Genomic DNA, 20,525 nt, shown 5'->3' on the forward strand with positions numbered 1-20,525 from the left:
AGCAAAAAAGCATGCAATGACTGTGGCAACTTTATTATTTTAAAGAATATTATGGCAAAATTATTGCTTTCCTTAATTCAACAGTTTTACCACAAACACAACTTATACTAATATTGCGAGACCGCTTTTCACATCAAGGAGTAATACTTCAAGATATCGTGTGATATCTTGATAGCATAAAAAAATTGTTTTATCGAGGAAAAGAAATCAAGTACTTTTCAAGTACCTTCTCAAAAATATGGCTGTTTTCAAGGGTTTTCCAGGCCTTAAATTTCACAAAGTCAAATTCAAGTACTTCAGACACTTTAAGCATCTATGAACCCTGGATTGAGTGGTACGTCTTTTGCCACTCTCTCAAAATGCACAAATGGCCTCACATCCATAATATCAACGTTGAGTTTGCTATAGTGTGTTTCTGACAGTTGACAGACTTGTCACATGCACGTCATTGCAAGTCAAGCTAATTTCAAATAAATTTTTTTCTGAAAGACAGTCTTTAATGCACTCTAAGCCAAAGCGCACAGCCACCTCTTGAGTGTTTGAGACTGAGTTATTAAATATTTGATTAAAATCAATTCCTTATTGTCCGGCTATTCCATTTTATTTATCCACGGCACATGCATCTTTATATGTAGCCTAAGTAACGATGCCAGATGACTTGTTTGCATTATTTAAGCATTATTTTATTTTATTTAAATTTTTTTAAGGCAATAGATTTTTAGGTAACACTTAAAGCAACCCATTTTAAAGTCTCGTTTGTTTATGTATTAATGAACATGAACCAACAGAGAGTAATTATTGTTGTTTTTATTGAGTTAAAAGTGAAACTAGTGTACTTTAGCATTGCTGGTGTCATGCCATGAACCCTACCCCCACAGCAAACAGAACTGTACCGTGCCTCAAAAACCATGATATGATCCCAACCCTAGCATTTGTATATTATTACACCTCTAAGCATCAAAGCAAGTGACATACCATTTTTGCGCTCGTTGAGGGGGGGCAGCCTCTGGCTGGGGTGCAGGGACAGTTCGCCCATTTCATGGATTACAACCTCACTCTGTGGGCTGGGCGCCAACAAACCTCCAATCCCAGCATCCCCCTGGTCCTCCATGTCTCCTCAGTGAGGAGTCAAGGGTTTCGCTGGGGATCAGCAGACGATATTGTCACAGGAAGCTTCTCACTTCAGTTTCTGCAAAAGACAAGGTCGGTTTAGATTCAGTTGAAGAAAAATAAAGTAAACAGCAAAGGAATTTGGTCCGAGGCTGGCAGTCTGTGTATAAGCAATACTTGAATTCATAAGTGAAATGGGGAGTTTGGGAATGATGTAATAGGTCATGGATGTGGTAGGGTCTGTAATATCACTTTAGCCATGCAAAACCACCAAAAACACAGGATGTACTGAATCTATGGCATGTACAGTTGATACATCTATCAAAGCGCTAACAAATAATAAAATGAGCCTTTCCACATACGGTGAATGAATAGACGTTGTGTTTGCTGGCTTGTCATTACTCAAATTTACATCATCCCAGTGGTTTAGATGGGAAACCAATAAATATATAAACACAGCGCTCACCATGGTGCTGTAAAATGCTAGAATACACTATGACCACATCAGCACAAACCACAATCATTCATTCCAATGAAACACTCGTCCATTCAAAACCTCCTGTCACATGGGAACAGAGAGGCTCATTTTTGTGTTGATAATTTCACAAATACAAATTTCAGTGGCAGATCAATTAAGCAACTGATCTCAATCAAAATGAAATATTTCTGCACAAGTGGACAGTAATGGATTTTGTTTAACTAACAAACTCTATTTTGCCATTGATGGATTTTGTTTCCTAACTTAAAACATTAAAACAAACAAAACATCACATTCTGCTTCAAAAAAAAAAAATAGAAGAAAAAAAAATTGAAAAGGATTTTTTCCCTCTTACTGTGCTTTTCAACCTCCTCTGAGCCACCCCACACCCCATCCTGCCCCCAAGAAAAAAAGGCATTTCAGCTTTCAGCTGCTTGTAACATTGGATCCAACATTTCAAAGGAAAGGGCAGGTTTTTAAATGTGAATTCCAGATGTTTGTACTGGGTCATCAATGACTCAGGCCATTTACACAAAAATAGTTGAGTACAGCATTGTGGGACATGCGGTCACTGACCTATTAAAGATCCCAAAGCATGTTTTGATATGGAGACGGACAGTATTGGAAAAAACCTGCATGGCCTGATATCACCTCAGAGTGAAGAGAACATTAGCAGCATCTACTTATTAATCAGTCTCTTATTATTTTATGTGTATTTATAATAATTAAATAATGTGCAATAATATTTTTATATTTATATATAGTTATATCTAATAGGTCACACCCTATATGAGCAGTGTGAGCACCAAACCAAATCTCCAGGTGCTCTCATGAGAACCAGACTGAAAAACTTATGTGCACACCTGGTTATTAAGCTCAATAATCCATAAAATAAAAAGAGCACAGCATCAGTATTCAGCCCTGAACTGACTTTCAGTTTATCATGTTTAAACTAGGGCTGCAACTAACGATTATTTTTGATAATCGATTAATCTGCCGATTATTTTTACGATTAATCGATTAATCGGTTTATGTACTTATATTTTAGTTTTTTTTACATTTTTTTTCCCCCCCAAGTAAATTATTAATAACGGGTCTTTATCATTCAGCATAGATTTTTAAGAGATTTTAACCATTTTGCATTGTCATATCGTCATCAAAAATATACCTGGAGTTGTTTTATTGTGTTAGTAATCCTTTGTCAAACTCTTCTGCAATCAAAACACTGACCCATACTCTAGCAAATTTCACAAAGAGATTTCAAATAATGTTTTCACCATGGCAGTCCTTAGAGCTCCTAAAGTAGTTTAACATCCCGAACAAAGCTTAAGGAATCTTACAGAACAAAACAGAATAAGATTGCAGTGCGTTGTATTTTATTATTTTCTGGGAAACAGCTTTATAGCTTTTGCTGTGAAATTGTAAACAATCCTTCGAATAAAGTGCCAATGGCCTGAAACCTGAATGGAACTCACAATTTAAAGTAAAATCCATCAGAAGGTTGTCCAGAAAAAAAAATTGGACACACAAAAAAAACCTGCTTTGTGAAAAAGAGCAGTGAATACTTAGAAAAAAAGTGCATTTTAAATATCTTTAAACATTTACCTCTCTCATTCAGTCATAATTAGGCTGCATGACTGAATTATGAACTGGTAAACGACAAACTGATCACAGAACATGTTTGTAAAGCTTTAAATGTTAACTGTTAAAAAGCAATGTTATCAGCTTTTACGACTAAACATTTGCAAACAACATTGTACTGGAGAATCTGCACAAATAAAAGTCTTAGGGGCCGTTCACATATCGCGCCTAAAAACGCGTGTAAAACGCTAGGCGCACCGCTTTCTCCTCCTTTCCAAACCGCTTGTGCAGTTGCGCCCCTGAGGCGTCTGCCTTTGCTAAGCGACCATGACGTGCTCTCTCCTTGAAGACGCGGAAATTTCAGCAAAATGGATTTGCAGCTCAAAAAAATCGCTTGTAGCTCTGCTACTAAATTTATTTCAAAATGGAAATCCATATACAGCTATGATCAGCTGTTCCTTTTAACGTTGTTATGGGAAAGGATGAAGCTGATTATTTAGTTCTTGTCACATGACCTGCGGTGCGCTTGCCGCATTCTGAAAAGTTTAAATGTTTTTAACTCGATGTGGTGCGGACGCGCCTGGAAAAACGGGCGCGTCGCGACTGCGTCGCTTCCATTATGAGCGCGCATACTGCGCGCCTAGATTGGAAATAACGAACTTGAGCGCACAAAAGACGCGATATGTGAACGGCCCCTTAAACAGTTCAGTAGTGCAGAGTTTACAGGTTAATCTTTTTTGAAGGCTCAAAGTAAAGTACTCCCACATCCCGCTGACTACTGCAGAGACGCTGTTCGGGAAGCACGTGACATAAAACGAGGCCAGCTATTGGCTATTCGCTACTTCTCCTGTTGTACTGGCTGAGTAAAACCTCCGGTGGCTCATTACTGCCACACTTTGGTCACCGCAGATTTGAAATATGCACGAAATGAGCCGCTTACGGCAAATAAGTTATTTAGCAACGAATCGATGACTAAATTAGTTGACAACTATTATAATAATTGATTTTAATCGATTAAATCGATTCGTTGTTTCAGCTCTAGTTTAAACGGTCACACGAAATTGTGAAAAAATGCCTGTCTTGGTGAGTATTCATGTAAAAATAATACATTTTGTCTTGTAAACTGCAGAATAGTAGTTTTATTTTATTTTTTTATTTCTCTAGTAGTGTTGTCAAAAGACCCGGAACTTCGGTACCAAGTCGGTACTAAAAAAATGAAAATGTACCAGGTTTCTTTACGTACCGGTGGTACCGACTGCCTGGTCAACACGGTTCTTGACGCATACAGCGCTATGATTTCCGCGAAGCAGAAAACGCGGATGGAATCTCAAAATCCAATCATGAAAATGAAACTTACATTTTAATATGGACAGTCACAGAATTTGTCAAAGTTAGCATAAATTAATCAAATCACATCTCCATATGGAGCAGTATCTGTAAATGTTAAGCCGCAAAAGTTGGTTGAAATCTGAATCCTGCATGTTCTGCGCGTCTCTGTGTGAATGAATGAATGGCAGAGACGTGCGGGTTTGTTTACTACATAGACTGAAACGTGTGACGCTTGCAGTAATTTCAGCATCTGCCGTCTCAATGAGGACCTAAATACATCAACAACATCACCAGACCTGTTCTGAGTCACTTCACAAGCATTTTACCATTTCATTTGAGTAAAACCAGTGTTAATTTAAAGGTATTCACGGCAACCCGTCAAAATAAGTTCATTTTTACATAAAGGCATTGTGCTAGAAATATTACCATTATTTAATAGAATGTATGTGATACTGCTACATAGGGCTGGGATAAACGATTATTTTTTAAACGATTAATCTAGCGATTATTTTTTTTTTTTTTTCGATGCATCAATTAATCTAACGATTAATTTTTTCAGACCGATTCGATTTTGATTATCTCCCCATTAATTGACTACTAACAATTTATACACGTTGATTTACATATCTGAATGAAAAAAACATGAATTCCTTAACATTGCAATATATGTTTATTGCTCTTAAAATTACAAAATAAAAGACTGACTAAGAATGCATTACTTTGCACTTGTATAGAGATAGCATTCAATAAAACCTTGAAGCCTTGAAAACACATAGCTTACTGAAACAAGCTTACTGAACACATAGGGCCTAGCTTACTGAAAAAAAGTTCTTCTTTCAAATGAAAATAACAACAACTTGATGTCTAGCATTCAATAAAAAAGTTCACCCAAAATACTTGTTTAGAGCAATTGAAAGAATACAGTAACCAATGTAAACTTTAGGGCTTTAAGCTAATACAGAGAGTGCTTTTCCAAAAAATAAAAATTAACAGTGGGAGCCAGCAGCCTGTCATGTAGAAAAAAAAAATCACCGAATGCTCCACGTGAAACCCTTTTTCTATCGTGTCTAATGATTTTGGTTAATATGCACGAGGGAGGGAGGGAGGGAGGGAGAGGGAGAGAGAGAGAGAGCGCAAGACAGCGCTAGTGTAGTTTGAAGACTGTGAGTGCGCGAGCGCGCGTGAAACTTGGGTGTTTTGCCCTTTTTCTATCGTGTTTAATGATTTTGATTAATATGCACGACGGAGAGAGAGAGCAAGAAGCGCTCGTGTTGTTTGAAGACTGTGAGTGCGCGCGCAGCCGGGGCTCTCTCTCGTACGCACCCTGTCACTGTCACTCACCGATCAAATAAGGCTTTGACAGCCGCCAAAAAAAAAAGATCAATGCAGAAAAACCCCTGGATTGGTTATATAACGTTGGACAGAATGTTGATCCGGCCATCGCGTATATTCAGCGCACATAAGGTAAACGTTTTGCAAAAGTTATTTAGAGAAATAAAAACAGGTCGACGAAACGATGCGCATATTTTGCGTCGACGGATTTTTTGCGTCTACGTCATCGATGACCTCGACGCGTTGTCCCAGCCCTACTGCTACCTTCTGTTCAAAAAATTAAAACTTTTAACAGAAATAAATCACACAATATTTCTTCCATGTTTTAATTTTAATAGCAAATCCCCTTTATTTACCAGAAGAAAAAAAGTGTTTCATTTCATTAATTAAAAGACAAATTAAATTTGGGTGAAACTTGTTTACTGTTTTTAATAATTATATAACTTGTAGAAAAACTTTAAACACAATTAAAATAAGTATAAAGAATGGCATTGGTTTTATTTTTAGTGATAAAAAGTGTTTTTTTTAATTAGCGTATTTTTGTGTTTTGCTTTGGTACCAAAATTGGTACAGAGAACCGTGGATTTTCACTGGTATCTGTACCGAATACTGAAGTTTTGGTACCGTGACAACACTATTCTCTAGTGTTTCGTATTAGAGTATACTGTTTGTACCTGAACTTCAAACACTCATTTCTATCTTTGTCATATCCTATTCCTAAGCATCCATAATGAGTAATGGCCCAAACCAAGATAAACAATCAGGGATTTTAACAGAACGTACTGCAAACAAACACTCTTGCACAAAAGCATGCAGCTACAATACTAGCAGGCCAAGCCTCATAATGTGTTCTTACATAACACACCAGCAAATGTCATCTACTCATCCTCTTTATTTTTGAATTTCTAACATCACTATACGATCTTATGATTGATAGTCAACACAATACACAAATTGTTTATGTTTCGAAGGGTAGTGTTGCCAACATTCAGCACACTGTGTGTGTAATGAAGTCTCACCAAGACAGGCATTTTTTCACAATTTCGTGTGACCGTTTAAACTAGAGCTGAAACAACGAATCGATTTAATCGATTAAAATCAATTATTATAATAGTTGTCAACTAATTTAGTCATCGATTCGTTGCTAAATAACTTTTATTTGCCGTAAGCGGCTCATTTCGTGCATATTTCAAATCTGCGGTGACCAAAGTGTGGCAGTAATGAGCCACCGGAGGTTTTACTCAGCCAGTACAGCAGGAGAAGTAGCGAATAGCCAATAGCTGGCCTCGTTTTATGTCACGTGCTTCCCGAACAGCGTCTCTGCAGCATTCAGCGTGATGTGGGAGTACTTTACTTTGAGCCTTCAAAAAAGAAGAGTAACCTGTAAACTCTGCACTACTGAACTGTTTAAGGGGCCGTTCACATATCGCGTCTTTTGTGCGCTCATGTTCGTTATTTCCAATGTAGGCTCATAATGGAAGCGACGCGGTCGCGACGCGCCCGTTTTTCCGATACTATTGGGCACGTCTGCACCGCATCGAGTTAAAAACATTTAAACTTTTCAGAATGCCGCAAGCGCACTGCGGGTCATGTGAAAAGAACTAAATAATCAGCTTCATACTTTCCCGTAACAACGTTAAAAGCTGAGTCAAGATGAAGGAACAGCTGATAATAGCTGTATATGGATTTGCATTTTGAAATAAAGTTAGTAGCAGAGCTACTGCAAGCGATTTTTTGAGCTGCAAATCCATTTATCCTTTGCTGAAATTTACTTGTCTTCATGGAGAGAGCACGTCATGGTCGCTTAGCAAAGGCAGACGCCTCAGGGGCGCTTCTGCACGAGCGCTTTGGAAAGGAGGAGAAAGCGGTGCGCCTAGCGTTTTCCATGCGTTTTTAGGCGCGATATGTGAACGGCCCCTAAGACTTTTATTCGTGCAGATTCTCCAGTACAATGTTGTTTGCAAATGTTTAGTCGTAAAAGCTGATAACATTGCTTTTTAACAGTTAACATTTAAAGCTTTACAAACATGTTCTGTGATCAGTTTGTCATTTACCAGTTCATAATTCATTCGTGCAGCCTAATTATGACTGAATGAGAGAGGTAAATGTTTAAAGATATTTGAAATAAACTTTTTTTTCTAAGTATTCACTGCTCTTTTTCACACAGCAGGTTTTTTTGTGTGTCCAATTTTTTTTTTTTCTGGACAACCTTCTGATGGATTTTACTTTAAATTGTGAGTTCCATTCAGGTTTCATGCCATTAGCACTTTATTCGAAGGATTGTTTACATCCTTATATATCCTTATTCTTCGTGAAAATATGTTCTGAAAGATTCCTTAAGCTTTGTTCGGGATGTTAAACTACTTTAGGAGCTCTAAGGACTGCCATGGTGAAAACATTATTTGAAATCTCCTTGTGAAATTTGCTAGAGTATGGGTCAGTGTTCTGATTGCAGAAGAGTTCGACAAAGGATTACTAACACAATAAAACCACTCCAGGTATATTTTTGATGAGGATAGGACAGTGCAAAACGGTTAAAATCTCTTAAAAATCTATGGTGAATGATAAAGACCCTTTATTAATAATTTACTTGGGGGAAAAAATGGAAAAACTAAAATATAAGTACATAAACCGATTAATCGAAAAAATAATCGGCAGATTAATCGATTATCAAAATAATCGTTAGTTGCAGCCCTACATAGAAGTTTTTCACTGTAAAGAAGATACTTAGTTTTCTATTTTAAAACTTGTAATGCTATATTAAACCGGGGGGGAACCACTTGCCATTAATGCCCAAGTAGCATTTTGCCTTTACATATGCTGGCAACATTTATTACCCACTTACTGCACTTTTATTATTTGGAAGAGTACTGTAGACTTCAGTTTTGTCCATTCATAGGATCTTTTGACTTAAAAAAAAAAAAAAAACAAGGAACAAAAGAGAAAAAGGTAAATTTCTAAAGTTATTTTGTTTTATAAAGCAACTCATTTTAAGTGAATTGTTATTTCTACCTCTTGTTTTTGCTTTGAAGAAAAGTACATTTTTGTTTTTATATGCTGTCAATTATAGTTCTTAGAAAGAAAATTAGAATCGGCCAAAATTGGTAAAGACAGATCACACTTACAAAAAAATCGTAATCGGCCAAGAAAATTACAATCAGTGCATCTCTACACTCAACCATATATGTTTGACATGGAGAACAAATCTCAGTGGATGTTGCTCTTTAAAAGATGATGCTGGATCTTCTGTGTTTACCATATTTGATGAGCTCTATGTATGTGCATTGATAAAAGACTAAATTACATCGTATAAAGTTATCATGCCTCTTCAGATGACTTGGATTAAACCACTTGATTGATATGGATTACTTTTACAGTGTCTTCATAAACGGTTTGAAGCTTGGAAATAGGGATGTGTGATAATGAAAAATTTTTTTTTTTTTAAATCTCAATAATTATCAGGAATAAATTAAGTTTTAAAAATGAGTGTGATTTTGTAATGGGTACCTTGGCTTGTTTAGGCTCAATGAGAAATAAATATGATGCTAAAACCACCAGTAGGTTGCAGCAAGTGAATCGTTCATTCAAATGAATTGTTTAATACAGCTGATTGATTTAGAACCAAGCAAAAGACTGTTGTGCTGATGAATGGATCATTGAATCATTGACAAATTATTCTATCAAAATCAGATTCATTCAGGAAAGAATCATTGCAGTGTTGCTCTGAGATGCACAAATCTTCTGCTCTAGCTTTGTAACTATTTTGAACTAGGCTATTAAAAAAATAATAATAATAATCCGACAATACTGTGCCTAAAATGTAACTCACTTAATATATTCAACTTGTTGTACTGTTATAAAAAATTAAAAATCTCATATGTGATCAAACGCATGGGTTAATGATTAGAAAAATGGTACTGTTGCTTGTGTGATATTACATAACTATAGAAATATAAAAATACAGGTCTTTTTTTTTTACTGCATTCTAATAGACTTCGTCACACAGTGAATGCTTTTGTTCTTTTGTTTTATTTTGCAACGTGCTATTTGTAAAAGTAACACTTGATAATGTTAGCTCGTATATTGTTAAGACAACTACGATATCACTTCAGACAATAAATATCACACACCCCTACTTTTTGGTTGTGTGTACTGTCAATGAAAGGGCAAAAATGATGAGAGAACATTCAAAATATCTTCATTTGTGTTCCTAAGATGAGCGGAAGTCTTGGGTTTGGGGAGTTTTCAATGACTTATGACCACCATTCAAAATGAGAATATTTTACAGGATTACAATTGTAAAATATCAGGAACACTGTTCAACAACACTGTTAAAAACAACAATGAAATATATCATATTTTGATTATTTTTAATTAAACCAATATACTGATCAAACTTCAATCAGGCCCAAAGTGATTTAATAACTAAACTAGTTCTTGTTAAGGCCCGAGCACCGATGGTGCGAGGACCCTCTTGTATCTGCTTTGTCTATTATTATTATTCCGCTGCTTCTTCTTCTTCTTCTTCTACCGAATGAAACGCATTTTTGAGGGCTTAAACATGCTCAAAAAGTCATGAAACTTTGCACACGCGTCAAACCTGGTGGAAATTTTCGTCTAATATAGGATTCAGAAGAGGGTGTGGCAAAATGGCTCGACAGCGCCACCTATGCTAAAAAAATCAACAGCTTCCAGCTATTTTTCACGTACATGCACGAAAATTGGCACACATATGTAACACACCACAAGCAAAATTCTAAACCTAACAGGAAGTCGGTTATTTTTAATATTATGATTAAATTTCATTCCATGTGTTGTATTTTAACAAACTCCTCCTAGAGATTTATTCAGATCAACACCAAATTTGGCATGCCTAATCTAAAGCCCTTTGCGATGTTAAATTGTGAAGATCTTGAGTTTTCGTTGAAGGGCGTGTCCGTGGTGGCCTGGCGAATTTCGATGATTCGTCATGAAAAATGAAGTTGCTATAACTCAGACATACAATGTCCAATCTGCCCCAAACTTCACATGTTAGATAAGACTCCGAACCTGAACAGATTGTCATGCCCATATTCAGTTATAGTCATAGCGCCACCTATTGGCAACAGGAAGTGACATATTTACACTGCGACGAACTACTCCTAGAAATTTTATGACATCAATGACTTTTTTGTGGTCAGTCTAATCTAAAGGCCTGTGCGATGTTAAGTTGTGAAGATCTTGAGTTTTCGTTAAAAAGCGTGTCCATGGCGCCGTGGCGAAGTTCGATGTCTCGACATGGGAATAAAAGATGTTATAACTCAGTCATAAAATGTCCGATCTTCCCCAAACTTCACATGTGTGATAAGAGTCCTGGCCTGAACACATCTGAAGGCCAATATTCCATTATAATGATAGCGCCACCTGCTGGCAACAGGAAGATTGGCACATATATGGAATATACTTGAATATATTCCACTTATATTTATGACTTTAAATGCATATTTCTCAACGTTCACCTTTTTACTAAAGCCACTCGCTGCTGGTGAGCCCGGGTGCGAAGGCCCGTTCATCGCTGCTTGCAGCTTTAATTTTATTTATATTGCAGCAAGCATTGTTCTAGTAAGGAAGTTACAACGCTCATGGTTTTCCTTTAGGAAGGTGTGCCCTCAAGCTCTAGTTCTCCATTCAACCTATTAGCACAAGCACAACAGCTTCTCCTTCACAGTGGCCAACATTTCATCTGTCTCAAGTGGCTTTAATGTCAGGGATCTGAACCTGATTCTGCTGAGACAGCTTTCTATGAGCCATGACTATATATCAAACTCCAATTAAAACCCAGATGTTTTATCCTTTTCATGTGTTGTGCTGGAAACACAAGCAATGATTTCCATGTGTTCGTGAAAGGAGAGTAAGAAGGTGGGTTGGCTGGCACAAGATAAATGTTTAGTTTATTTCAGCTGAGCATTTTCTCAGAGAGGGTGAATGACAAACTTTACGATTAACTTTTTACGAATGGTCCATTAATAATTTATGGGTTCATTAAAATGTTTATACACTAGGGCTGTACAAAAATGACGTTTGAATATTCCCTCTAAAAAAAACATGAATATTTGAACTATTCGAACATCTGGTTGCACCTTACGTCAATAACAGGACAACTTAATACAAAGAAACATAACTACTTGTATAGGTAGTCTATTAAAGTTTAAACATATTTAACAATGTAATACCTACGCAAAAACAAGTAAATCAACTAATGGCCAAGACTGCAGACCTCACTCTCTCTCTCGCCCCTCAACCTCACGCTCTCTGCGCATAACGGTTTAAATGAACAAACACATTTTGAGTGCTGATCAAGAGTTTTCTGCAAGCAATTTAAGGTCGCGACTCTTGTCCCAAATATAGCAGGCTTCATTCAGTGATTGAAACAAATATTATTAATATTAATTTAAGTTTTATAGCATATAGAACTGACATTGAACGCTCCGAGTGAGCTGTGCTGATGATGACCAAGATGGCGGCGCGAACACATCGTGAGGCTCAGTGTCTCTCCAGTTTTTGCAATTTTGCAGTATTATTCCTGCTCATCTCGGGTCTGTTCGTACTGAACAGCTTTGCTTTAACATCATACACCCAACAGGAGCTTTTGGATATCGGTGAGGACTTTTCCAACAGTTTTATCACCAATCTTCAACTCATCCCTGAGATCGCTAGAACACCGAGGCTACGCACTCTACCCGGCCGGGCGGAAGTGCTTGCAGGTAGCGTCGAGATCGTAAACAAAGGCGGGGGAAGTGCGGAGGTCTAAGAGTCAAGCTAAAGCTAACACCGCTCCGGCTCTCTTTACTCAGCATTTTCCTCGCTACTGTGCGTTCACTGGTGAACAAAATGGATGAGTTACGACTCCGCATCACCCACAGTAAGAGACTTTTGGACTGCAATGTCATGGTTTTCACAGAAACATGGCTACACAGCGACATACCCAATAATGCTATTGAGCTAGCTAGACGCTACACGTTCCAGGCACGTTATGTCAACAAAGCTTGGTGTACGAACACTGTCATTATTGGAAGACACTGCTCAGCTAACCTAGAGTTTCTCATGGTTAAATGTAGACCTTTTTATCTGCCACGGGAGTTCACTTCCACCATAATAACCGCAGTCTATATTCCACCGATGCTAATGCCAAGCTTGCTTTGAACGAACTTCATGCAGCCATTAGTAAACAACAGACTGCTCACCCGGAGGCTGCTTTTATTGTCGCGGGTGATTTTAATCACTGCAAATTAAAGACAGTGCTCCCCAAATTTCATCAGCATGTTTCCTGCCACACCAGAGGAGACAAAACTTTGGATCATGTTCACACAAACATTAATGGAGCTTACATCGCGACCCCCCTCCCCCACCTCAGACAATCTGATCACCTTCCTTTGTTTCTCACCCCTAAGTATTCACCCCTCATCAACCGTGTGAAGCCATCAGTGAGGACCATCAAAGTGTGGCCAACTGGAGCAGACTCTTTACTTCAAGACAGGTTTCAACACACTGACTGGAGTATGTTTGCTTCTCAGGCTGCCTGTGGCTCTGACACGGACATTGATATCTACACCTCCTCTGTACTGGATCACATCAACACCACCATTGACAGTGTTACAATAGAAAAACAGATAACAACATACCCTAATCAGAAGCCATGGATGAACAAGAAGGTGCGACTTCTGCTGAAAGCCCGCAACACTGCCTTCAGGTCAGATGACGCTCAGGCCTACAGTAAATCTTGGGCTAACCTGAAAAGGGGCATCAAAAAGGCCAAGTACTGCTACAAGCTGAAGGTAGAGGAACACTTTTCCAACTCTGACCCCCGACTGCATGTAGCAGGGCATCCAGATCATCAGTGACTACAAGTCGAGCAGCTCCACTCCAACGGTCACGGACGTCTCCTACCTTAACGAGCTAAATTACTTTTATGCTCGCTACAACAGCGACAGCAAGGGGACGGCCACCAAAATCACACAATCAACAGACCACCAAACCCTCAAACTCACCCCCACAGATGTCTACACTGCATTAAGCCGGATAAATGCACGCAAGGCTGCTGGCCCGGGTGGCATTCCTGGACGTGTGCTTAGGGCATGTGCAGAGCAGCTTGCAGGGGTCTTCACAGACATTTTCAACCTGTCCTTCACCCAAGCAACTGTGCCAACATGTTTTAAGTCCACATCCATTGTGCCAGTACCGAAACACTCCTCCCCAATGTGCCTGAATGACTATCGCCCCGTAGCACTCACACCCATCATGAAGTGCTTCGAGCAACTGGTCCTACCACACCTCAAAGACTGCCTCCCACCCACACTGGACCCTCACCAATTTGCCTACCGTAGGAATAGGAGCACAGAAGATGCAGTATGCACAGTGCTGCACTCTGCACTCACACACCTGGACCATAAAAACACGTATGTTAGGATGTTGTTTGTTGACTTCAGTTCAGCATTTAACACCGTCATTCCCTCCAAGCTGACCACAAAACTTGGAGACCTGGACATTAACACCTCCCTCTGCAAATGGATTATGGACTTTCTGACCAACAGGCCTCAGCATGTTCAGTCAGGCCACACCCACTCCACTACATCACACTTAACACTGGTGTACCACAGGGCTGTGTGCTAAGCCCATTCCTTTACTCCCTTTACACCCACGACTGCAAGCCTGTCCATGGATCCAACTCCATCATTAAGTTTGCAGACGACACCACGGTGATTGGCCTCATCACAGACAACGATGAGACTGCCTACAGGGAGGAGGTACAGCACCTGGCCACATGGTGTGCTGACAACAACCTGCTCCTTAACACTAATAAGACTAAGGAGCTCATTATTGACTTCAGGAAGAAGAAAGGAAGCACGCATGACCCAATCCACATTAACGGGATGGTTGTTGAACGTGTCTCCAGCTTCAAGTTCCTGGGAACCACCATCTCGGAGGACCTGTCCTGGGCCACAAACACCTCCAGCCTGGTCAAGAAGGCTCACCAGCGCCTTTTCTTCCTCGGGACACTGAAGAAGAACCAGCTGTCTTCAGCCATCCTAGTGAACTTTTACCGGTGTGCGATCGAGAGCATCCTGACCAGTTGCATTACAGTCTGGTATGGGAACTGCTCAGTGGCTGACCGCAAGGCACTGCAGAGGGTGGTGAAAACTGCCCAACGCATCACAGGGACACCACTTCCTGCTCTTGAGGACATCCAGAGGAAACGCTGTCTACGACGAGCTCGCAGCATTCACAAGGACTCCTCTCACCCTGACCATCCTGTTTAACCTCCGGCGCTTCAGGAGCCTCCGGACAAGGACCACAAGACTCAGGAACAGCTTTTTCCCTAAAGCTGTCTCCTTGCTGAACTCTGCCCTCTGACACCCCTCAACACCCAACACCACACACACAGACTCCTCCCCCCTTCAACACTACATCTGACTGATTTATTTACAACAAGCAAAAAACAGTAACTTGTTATTACTTGCACTACTGTCTGTTCATCCAGGAACACTGAATAATCCATTTGCACACTGAAATATTTTCTATGCACTTTACTGTCCATTGCAATAGTGTAATTATGTTCATATGTTCATAGTTCTGCCTATAGTGTACATACACTTTTACATAATTAACCTGTATAGTATGTTCATAGCACACCTATCTGTATATCATGCTAATAGTATTTAAAATCTGTAAATTATGTTCATAATACTTATCTGTATAGTTATTGTACATATTGTAGACCTTGTACATTCTGTACTTACTGCTTATTGCACTTCTGGTTAGATGCTAACTGCATTTCGTTGCCTTGTACCTTACATGTGCAGTGACAAAGTTGAATCTAATCTAATTTAATCTAATCTAATCTAATCTAATCTAATCTAATCTAAACATGGAATTTTTCCTTGACATGAAATGGTAAATAATCAAACCAGATGAAGCAGTGCATTTATCCTTTATTCATGCAATATCTATTCAGTCAGTACAGTAGCCTACACTTTAGTAATGTTTCTGTTTAACGTTAGTTTAGTTAAATAGTTAAACGTTAGTTTAACGTTAAATAAAATGAGGCACACAAATCAGAGAAATGTGAAAAATAACCAACCAAAATCCAAAGTACTTCCAGACATGGCTTTTTAGATTTTGGGGGGTTAAAATCACTTTCTCTGCTGTGGTCGAGTTGGGCTCGACAGTGCGACTCCTGTGACCTGTCCCTGAACCCTCAGGTGTGCTAGCGCGCCCACTCACAAAGCAGACAGCCGCGCCTCTACTACTGTGGGTGTTTTATCCACATTTTTTAACATTTTATTCGAATATTAATTTTCACCTTCGAAATTAGTTTTTTTAAATTATTCGAATATATATTCTAATTTAGAATATTCGTTGACAGCCATATTATGTACACTAAAACATTTGTTATGAAATGTCCCAGCTTCATAGATATGTACAAATTGTGCATTTTAATGTAGTTACCAAAGTGTACTAGGGGTGTAAAAAAATATCAATACATGTAAGTAACGCAATATTTTGTTTGGCGATACTGTATCAAATCGCAAAAACGTAATATTGAACATAAAAATAAAAAAAAAAATCATACAAGATTCATGGCAGTCTTCATGTCTGAACAAATCCTGAGTGACAGGAAATAGTAGCATTAGAGCACGTCACTAATGTTAGTGTTTATATAGTTCGCTGCTAGTAATGGAGGGTGAAAGAATTGTCCCAGTTCATGTTTCGGTGTACAAAGCTGAAGTGTGCCGTCATTTGGGCTTTTGTGGTAACATTTACTGCGAGACTGTGGCGCTGGCACGCGATTCCATGCGGAACATAAATACAAACTGAAAAAACTGTGAAATACAAGTGGAAAGGTTCAACATCTGTATTTATTTTACTGTTTTACAATTGTTTTGTTTTCTTAAAGAATCCTGTTAGCACTTTATTTTTCATTGATTTTAAGCAGATGTAATTCTGTAAAACTTTGAACCTTTAAAGCAAGGTCCAAAAATATATATTGTCTTTTTATAAAATAAATTTTATACATATTATACATTTAATTGCAAGCACTTTAATTTATCCCCCTTTATTCATACTGCACAAAAAGTGGTACAATAATGTTGAATGTTACAGGGATCTGATTATTGCAAATGCTATGTTAGTTAAATTATTTTTTTTAAATTTATTTATTTAATTATTGCTAAGGTTTGCATATGGTGGTGTGTTCTAAATGACAGCTTTCCTTGCAATATATCCTATTCCTAAAATAAGAAATATCCCAATATATCGCCTTGCTTACAGTATCACAGTGTATCGCAATATATTGTATTGCAATCACTGTATCGTGATACGTATCGTATCGCCAGATTCTTGCCGATACACAGCCCTAGAGTGTGCATCCTAAAGTCAAGTGAGATTTATCAAAAGACATGGTGTAAACTAGGAGTTTTTAACAAGGGATTGCTGGAACAATCAGTTATTGGCAAAAAATCCATGCCGATAGTTGTCTGGGTTGGGTCCGTTGATGGAGCGGCTGAGAAGGCTCTGTTTTTATTATACAATGCGAGAGCAGCCTCTAGTGGTTGAAATCATTGACAGCACGTGCTGTTTGTTTAGACACGTGATGCTGCACGCTGAACAGAGCGAGAAACTTCAGACAGAAAATCCTGCCGCGCCTCAGAGTGCCATGCACATAGTGTAACATTAAATTACATTATATTCACCCCGAATCGTTGTTAATGTAATGAATTGTATATAGAGCATTTACATAGAAACGTTTTGTCTTTCTGTGGCTCTAATAAAGTCTGTATGCTTCATTTACAGAGCTATAATATAGATCGCTCTTTCCGTTTGCTCCGTTTTTTAAACACTGAACTTCAAACTTTGCCTCATTGTTCATTCTTGAAGTAAACTTGTGTCCGTTTGGTGAATAAATAAACAGTTTTAAAGCGCTGCTTGAGTTAAACGCGTCGCGTCCGGAGTGTGTGTGATACTGGTGAGTTCTCCTAGACTCAGCGCTGCTCTTTTATTTTGATTAGATATCACTTGAGTGTTCAATAATAGAAGCTGGTATAATTGTTTCGCCCTATGTTCACAGAATCCATTCATAAAAACGGAATTCACGGTTTAGTGTGTGTGACGCATGCGGTCTGCCGTCTCACTAAATGAGGATGAAAACACATGAAGAGTCACTTCATGAGCATTTGACTGTTTGATTTGAGCAAAAGCATCATATCACATGCACAGAATTGTAAAGATATTTCACTGCAACCCGTCAAATTAAAAGTCCGGTTTTGAAGTCTATTTTTTTGTAGAATGTACATAGTCTACTACTACTACTACTAAAATGAAACAAACATTATTTTTTAAGGAATAATCACACAACATTTCTTCCATGTTTTAATTAAAAGACAAATAAAATTAATGTTTCATGCCTTGATTTGATAACAATAAAAATGTTAATACACACAGAAAGGGGAAAAAAATCATTAGGCTTCTTTAAGAAAAAAAAAAATTAAGTTGTTTTATGCGTTCAAATAATTAGGCATGCTAAAACAGAATTTGGTAACAATAAAAAAGAAAATATGGTGTGAAATTAAATTGATGTGAAAATGTACAAGTTTCAAGATTTTAATTCATTAGACTTGTTTTATTAGTAATAATATTAATAATATTAATAAACTTTAATTTAACTATTAAAAAGGAGTGGAGAAAAATTAAAATGGAAAAACAGGATCCAGAAAAATTAAATAACAATTTGGAAATAAATAAAATGGAATTTAGGAAAAAAATTAACTGATTTCATAAGGCCCTATTAGGGTGTGGTAGTTTCAACATTTACTATTACTAATACTGTTATTATTATTATTATTATTATTACTACTACTATTAGTATGGTTCAGTACCGTTATTTTTTTTATTTTTTTTTTAAATATAGCACTATTTTAGTTTTTGTTCAGTATCCACTTTAAAAACTATCAGTTAATTAATCGGTATAGGCCAGTGTGGACCAACCAAGCTATCGGTATCTGCAAAATCCAATATCGGTCAACCTCTATTATTTATCAAGTATAATTAATATCTTGACTTAGCTTTTGGTTTTATATTTTTAGTTTTCATTTTAAGTTTTGGTCATTTTTTATTACTTCCAGTTTTTATTTCTATTTAGCCTAATTTTTACTTCAGTTCTAATTTTAGTCATTTTAGCACTTTAACATCAACACTCACTAAATTCTGCAGTTTGTCTCTCCTAGGGGTCCTTTGTCAGAAAAAAATCAAGTAATTAAAACTCACGTCAGCAGCTGAGAATACAGGATACACTTGGTAAAAAAAATAAATCTTGATTTCTGTATTTATAAAAATTCTATACGTGGGTAAAAAATACATTTGCGTGAATTAACAAATCAAGCAAAAAATAGCAGGTGAATTCTTGATTTGGTTGCTAACTTTACATTTCAAATAAAAAACACACCACAGAGCATTAATCTTGCATACAAGCACTACAGAATTTGATTTTAGACATTCATGACTTGCAGTGGAGATGCCAGGAGTCTAGTTTATGAGCTTCCCATATAAAATTGCACCTGTGTATGACTCACGAGTTGAAGACTGCAGATCTGTTAAATTGTTTACTCTCATTCACATGGGAGTTTCAGTTTCACCAGGAGAGTCAATGAGAAACAAACAAGATTCCAGTGTGTTTATCCTTTCTGCCATGCAGACGATTAAATTATAAGCAGACTCTTCCTCCTGGGCCTAAAATATCTTCCACTCAGGAGTTCAACATGTAAACCCCACTGTCTTACCAAAAACATCATGTGAAACAGCAGTGTTGATCTCCAAACATCACAACTCAATGTTTACAGACAATACTGTAAGTTAGCATGCTAGCAGCCAACAGTAAATATATAACATTTCGCGACATACACATTACGTAAAGCTCGGCTAAGAATATTCAATGTCGTGTTTATGTTTTTATTTTAGCGTGTATATCTCGAGTGCACATGACAGTCGTGCTCTGTATCTGTATTTCCAATGGTTCAATCCTTACATCAGGTAACAGGCTAGCAAGAGAACTCCAGCGCTACACATTAAATCACTTACTGCCATATAATGCCGCTTCTTAAGTTACCCTGTTTCCTATAGCTGTGTCTAGCTTGCTTGTCGTAGCCCCTTGGTTTAATGCTCCATAACTGTCCTTGATGTGGTCACCCATGTATCCAGTGATTGATTCTGTTTTTCTTTGGGACTGAAGTTTTTTTTTTTGAGGAAGCAAGATGGACGCTGTTCGTCTGAACTCAAGTGACGCACACAGAGGTGATATAGGCCAGTCACCATCAGGGGGCGCTAGTGTTCCGTCTGTCTTTTTCTGTACAACTTTTATATAAACTGTAATTTACTAAATATTATTTAATGGTACAGTTAACTCCCATATATACATCTGTCACTATTCACTTTCAGTGTATGGAAAAAGTGAGTCATTCTGAAAGTAGTCAAATTAAAAGTTTTGAAACAATTTCAGGCATGAGTAAAATACTGAATTTCATTTTCGTGTTGAATTCATGGATATGATAACAGAAATAAACTATTTTTATCAACAAAAAAAAAATGTTACCAATTTTCTAAGAGTGGAAATTTGCCTCCAGCCAAAGAAAATAATTCAACAAACAAATACCTACATTTAAATGTC

At 37.7% G+C, this 20,525-nt stretch overlaps 1 protein-coding gene across 3 annotated transcripts in view; it reads right to left on the reverse strand.

The window, feature by feature from the left end:
• Window positions 1-20,095, reverse strand: part of mrtfba (myocardin related transcription factor Ba) — a 37,052-nt gene extending 16,957 nt beyond the window's left edge. For all 3 annotated transcript variants that reach the window (XM_059530777.1, XM_059530778.1, XM_059530776.1), the window contains exons 1-2: window positions 19,940-20,095; window positions 976-1,189 (exon numbers count right to left, since the gene is read on the reverse strand). In XM_059530777.1, the coding sequence (XP_059386760.1) occupies window positions 976-1,111 (136 nt within the window). In that variant the 5' untranslated portion in view covers window positions 1,112-1,189; window positions 19,940-20,095. The remainder of the gene's footprint in view (window positions 1-975; window positions 1,190-19,939) is intronic.
• Between the last annotated feature and the right edge of the window lie 430 nt (window positions 20,096-20,525).

This window comes from Carassius carassius, chromosome 39 (genome assembly GCF_963082965.1).
Source record: "Carassius carassius chromosome 39, fCarCar2.1, whole genome shotgun sequence".
Lineage (NCBI taxonomy): Eukaryota > Metazoa > Chordata > Actinopteri > Cypriniformes > Cyprinidae > Carassius > Carassius carassius.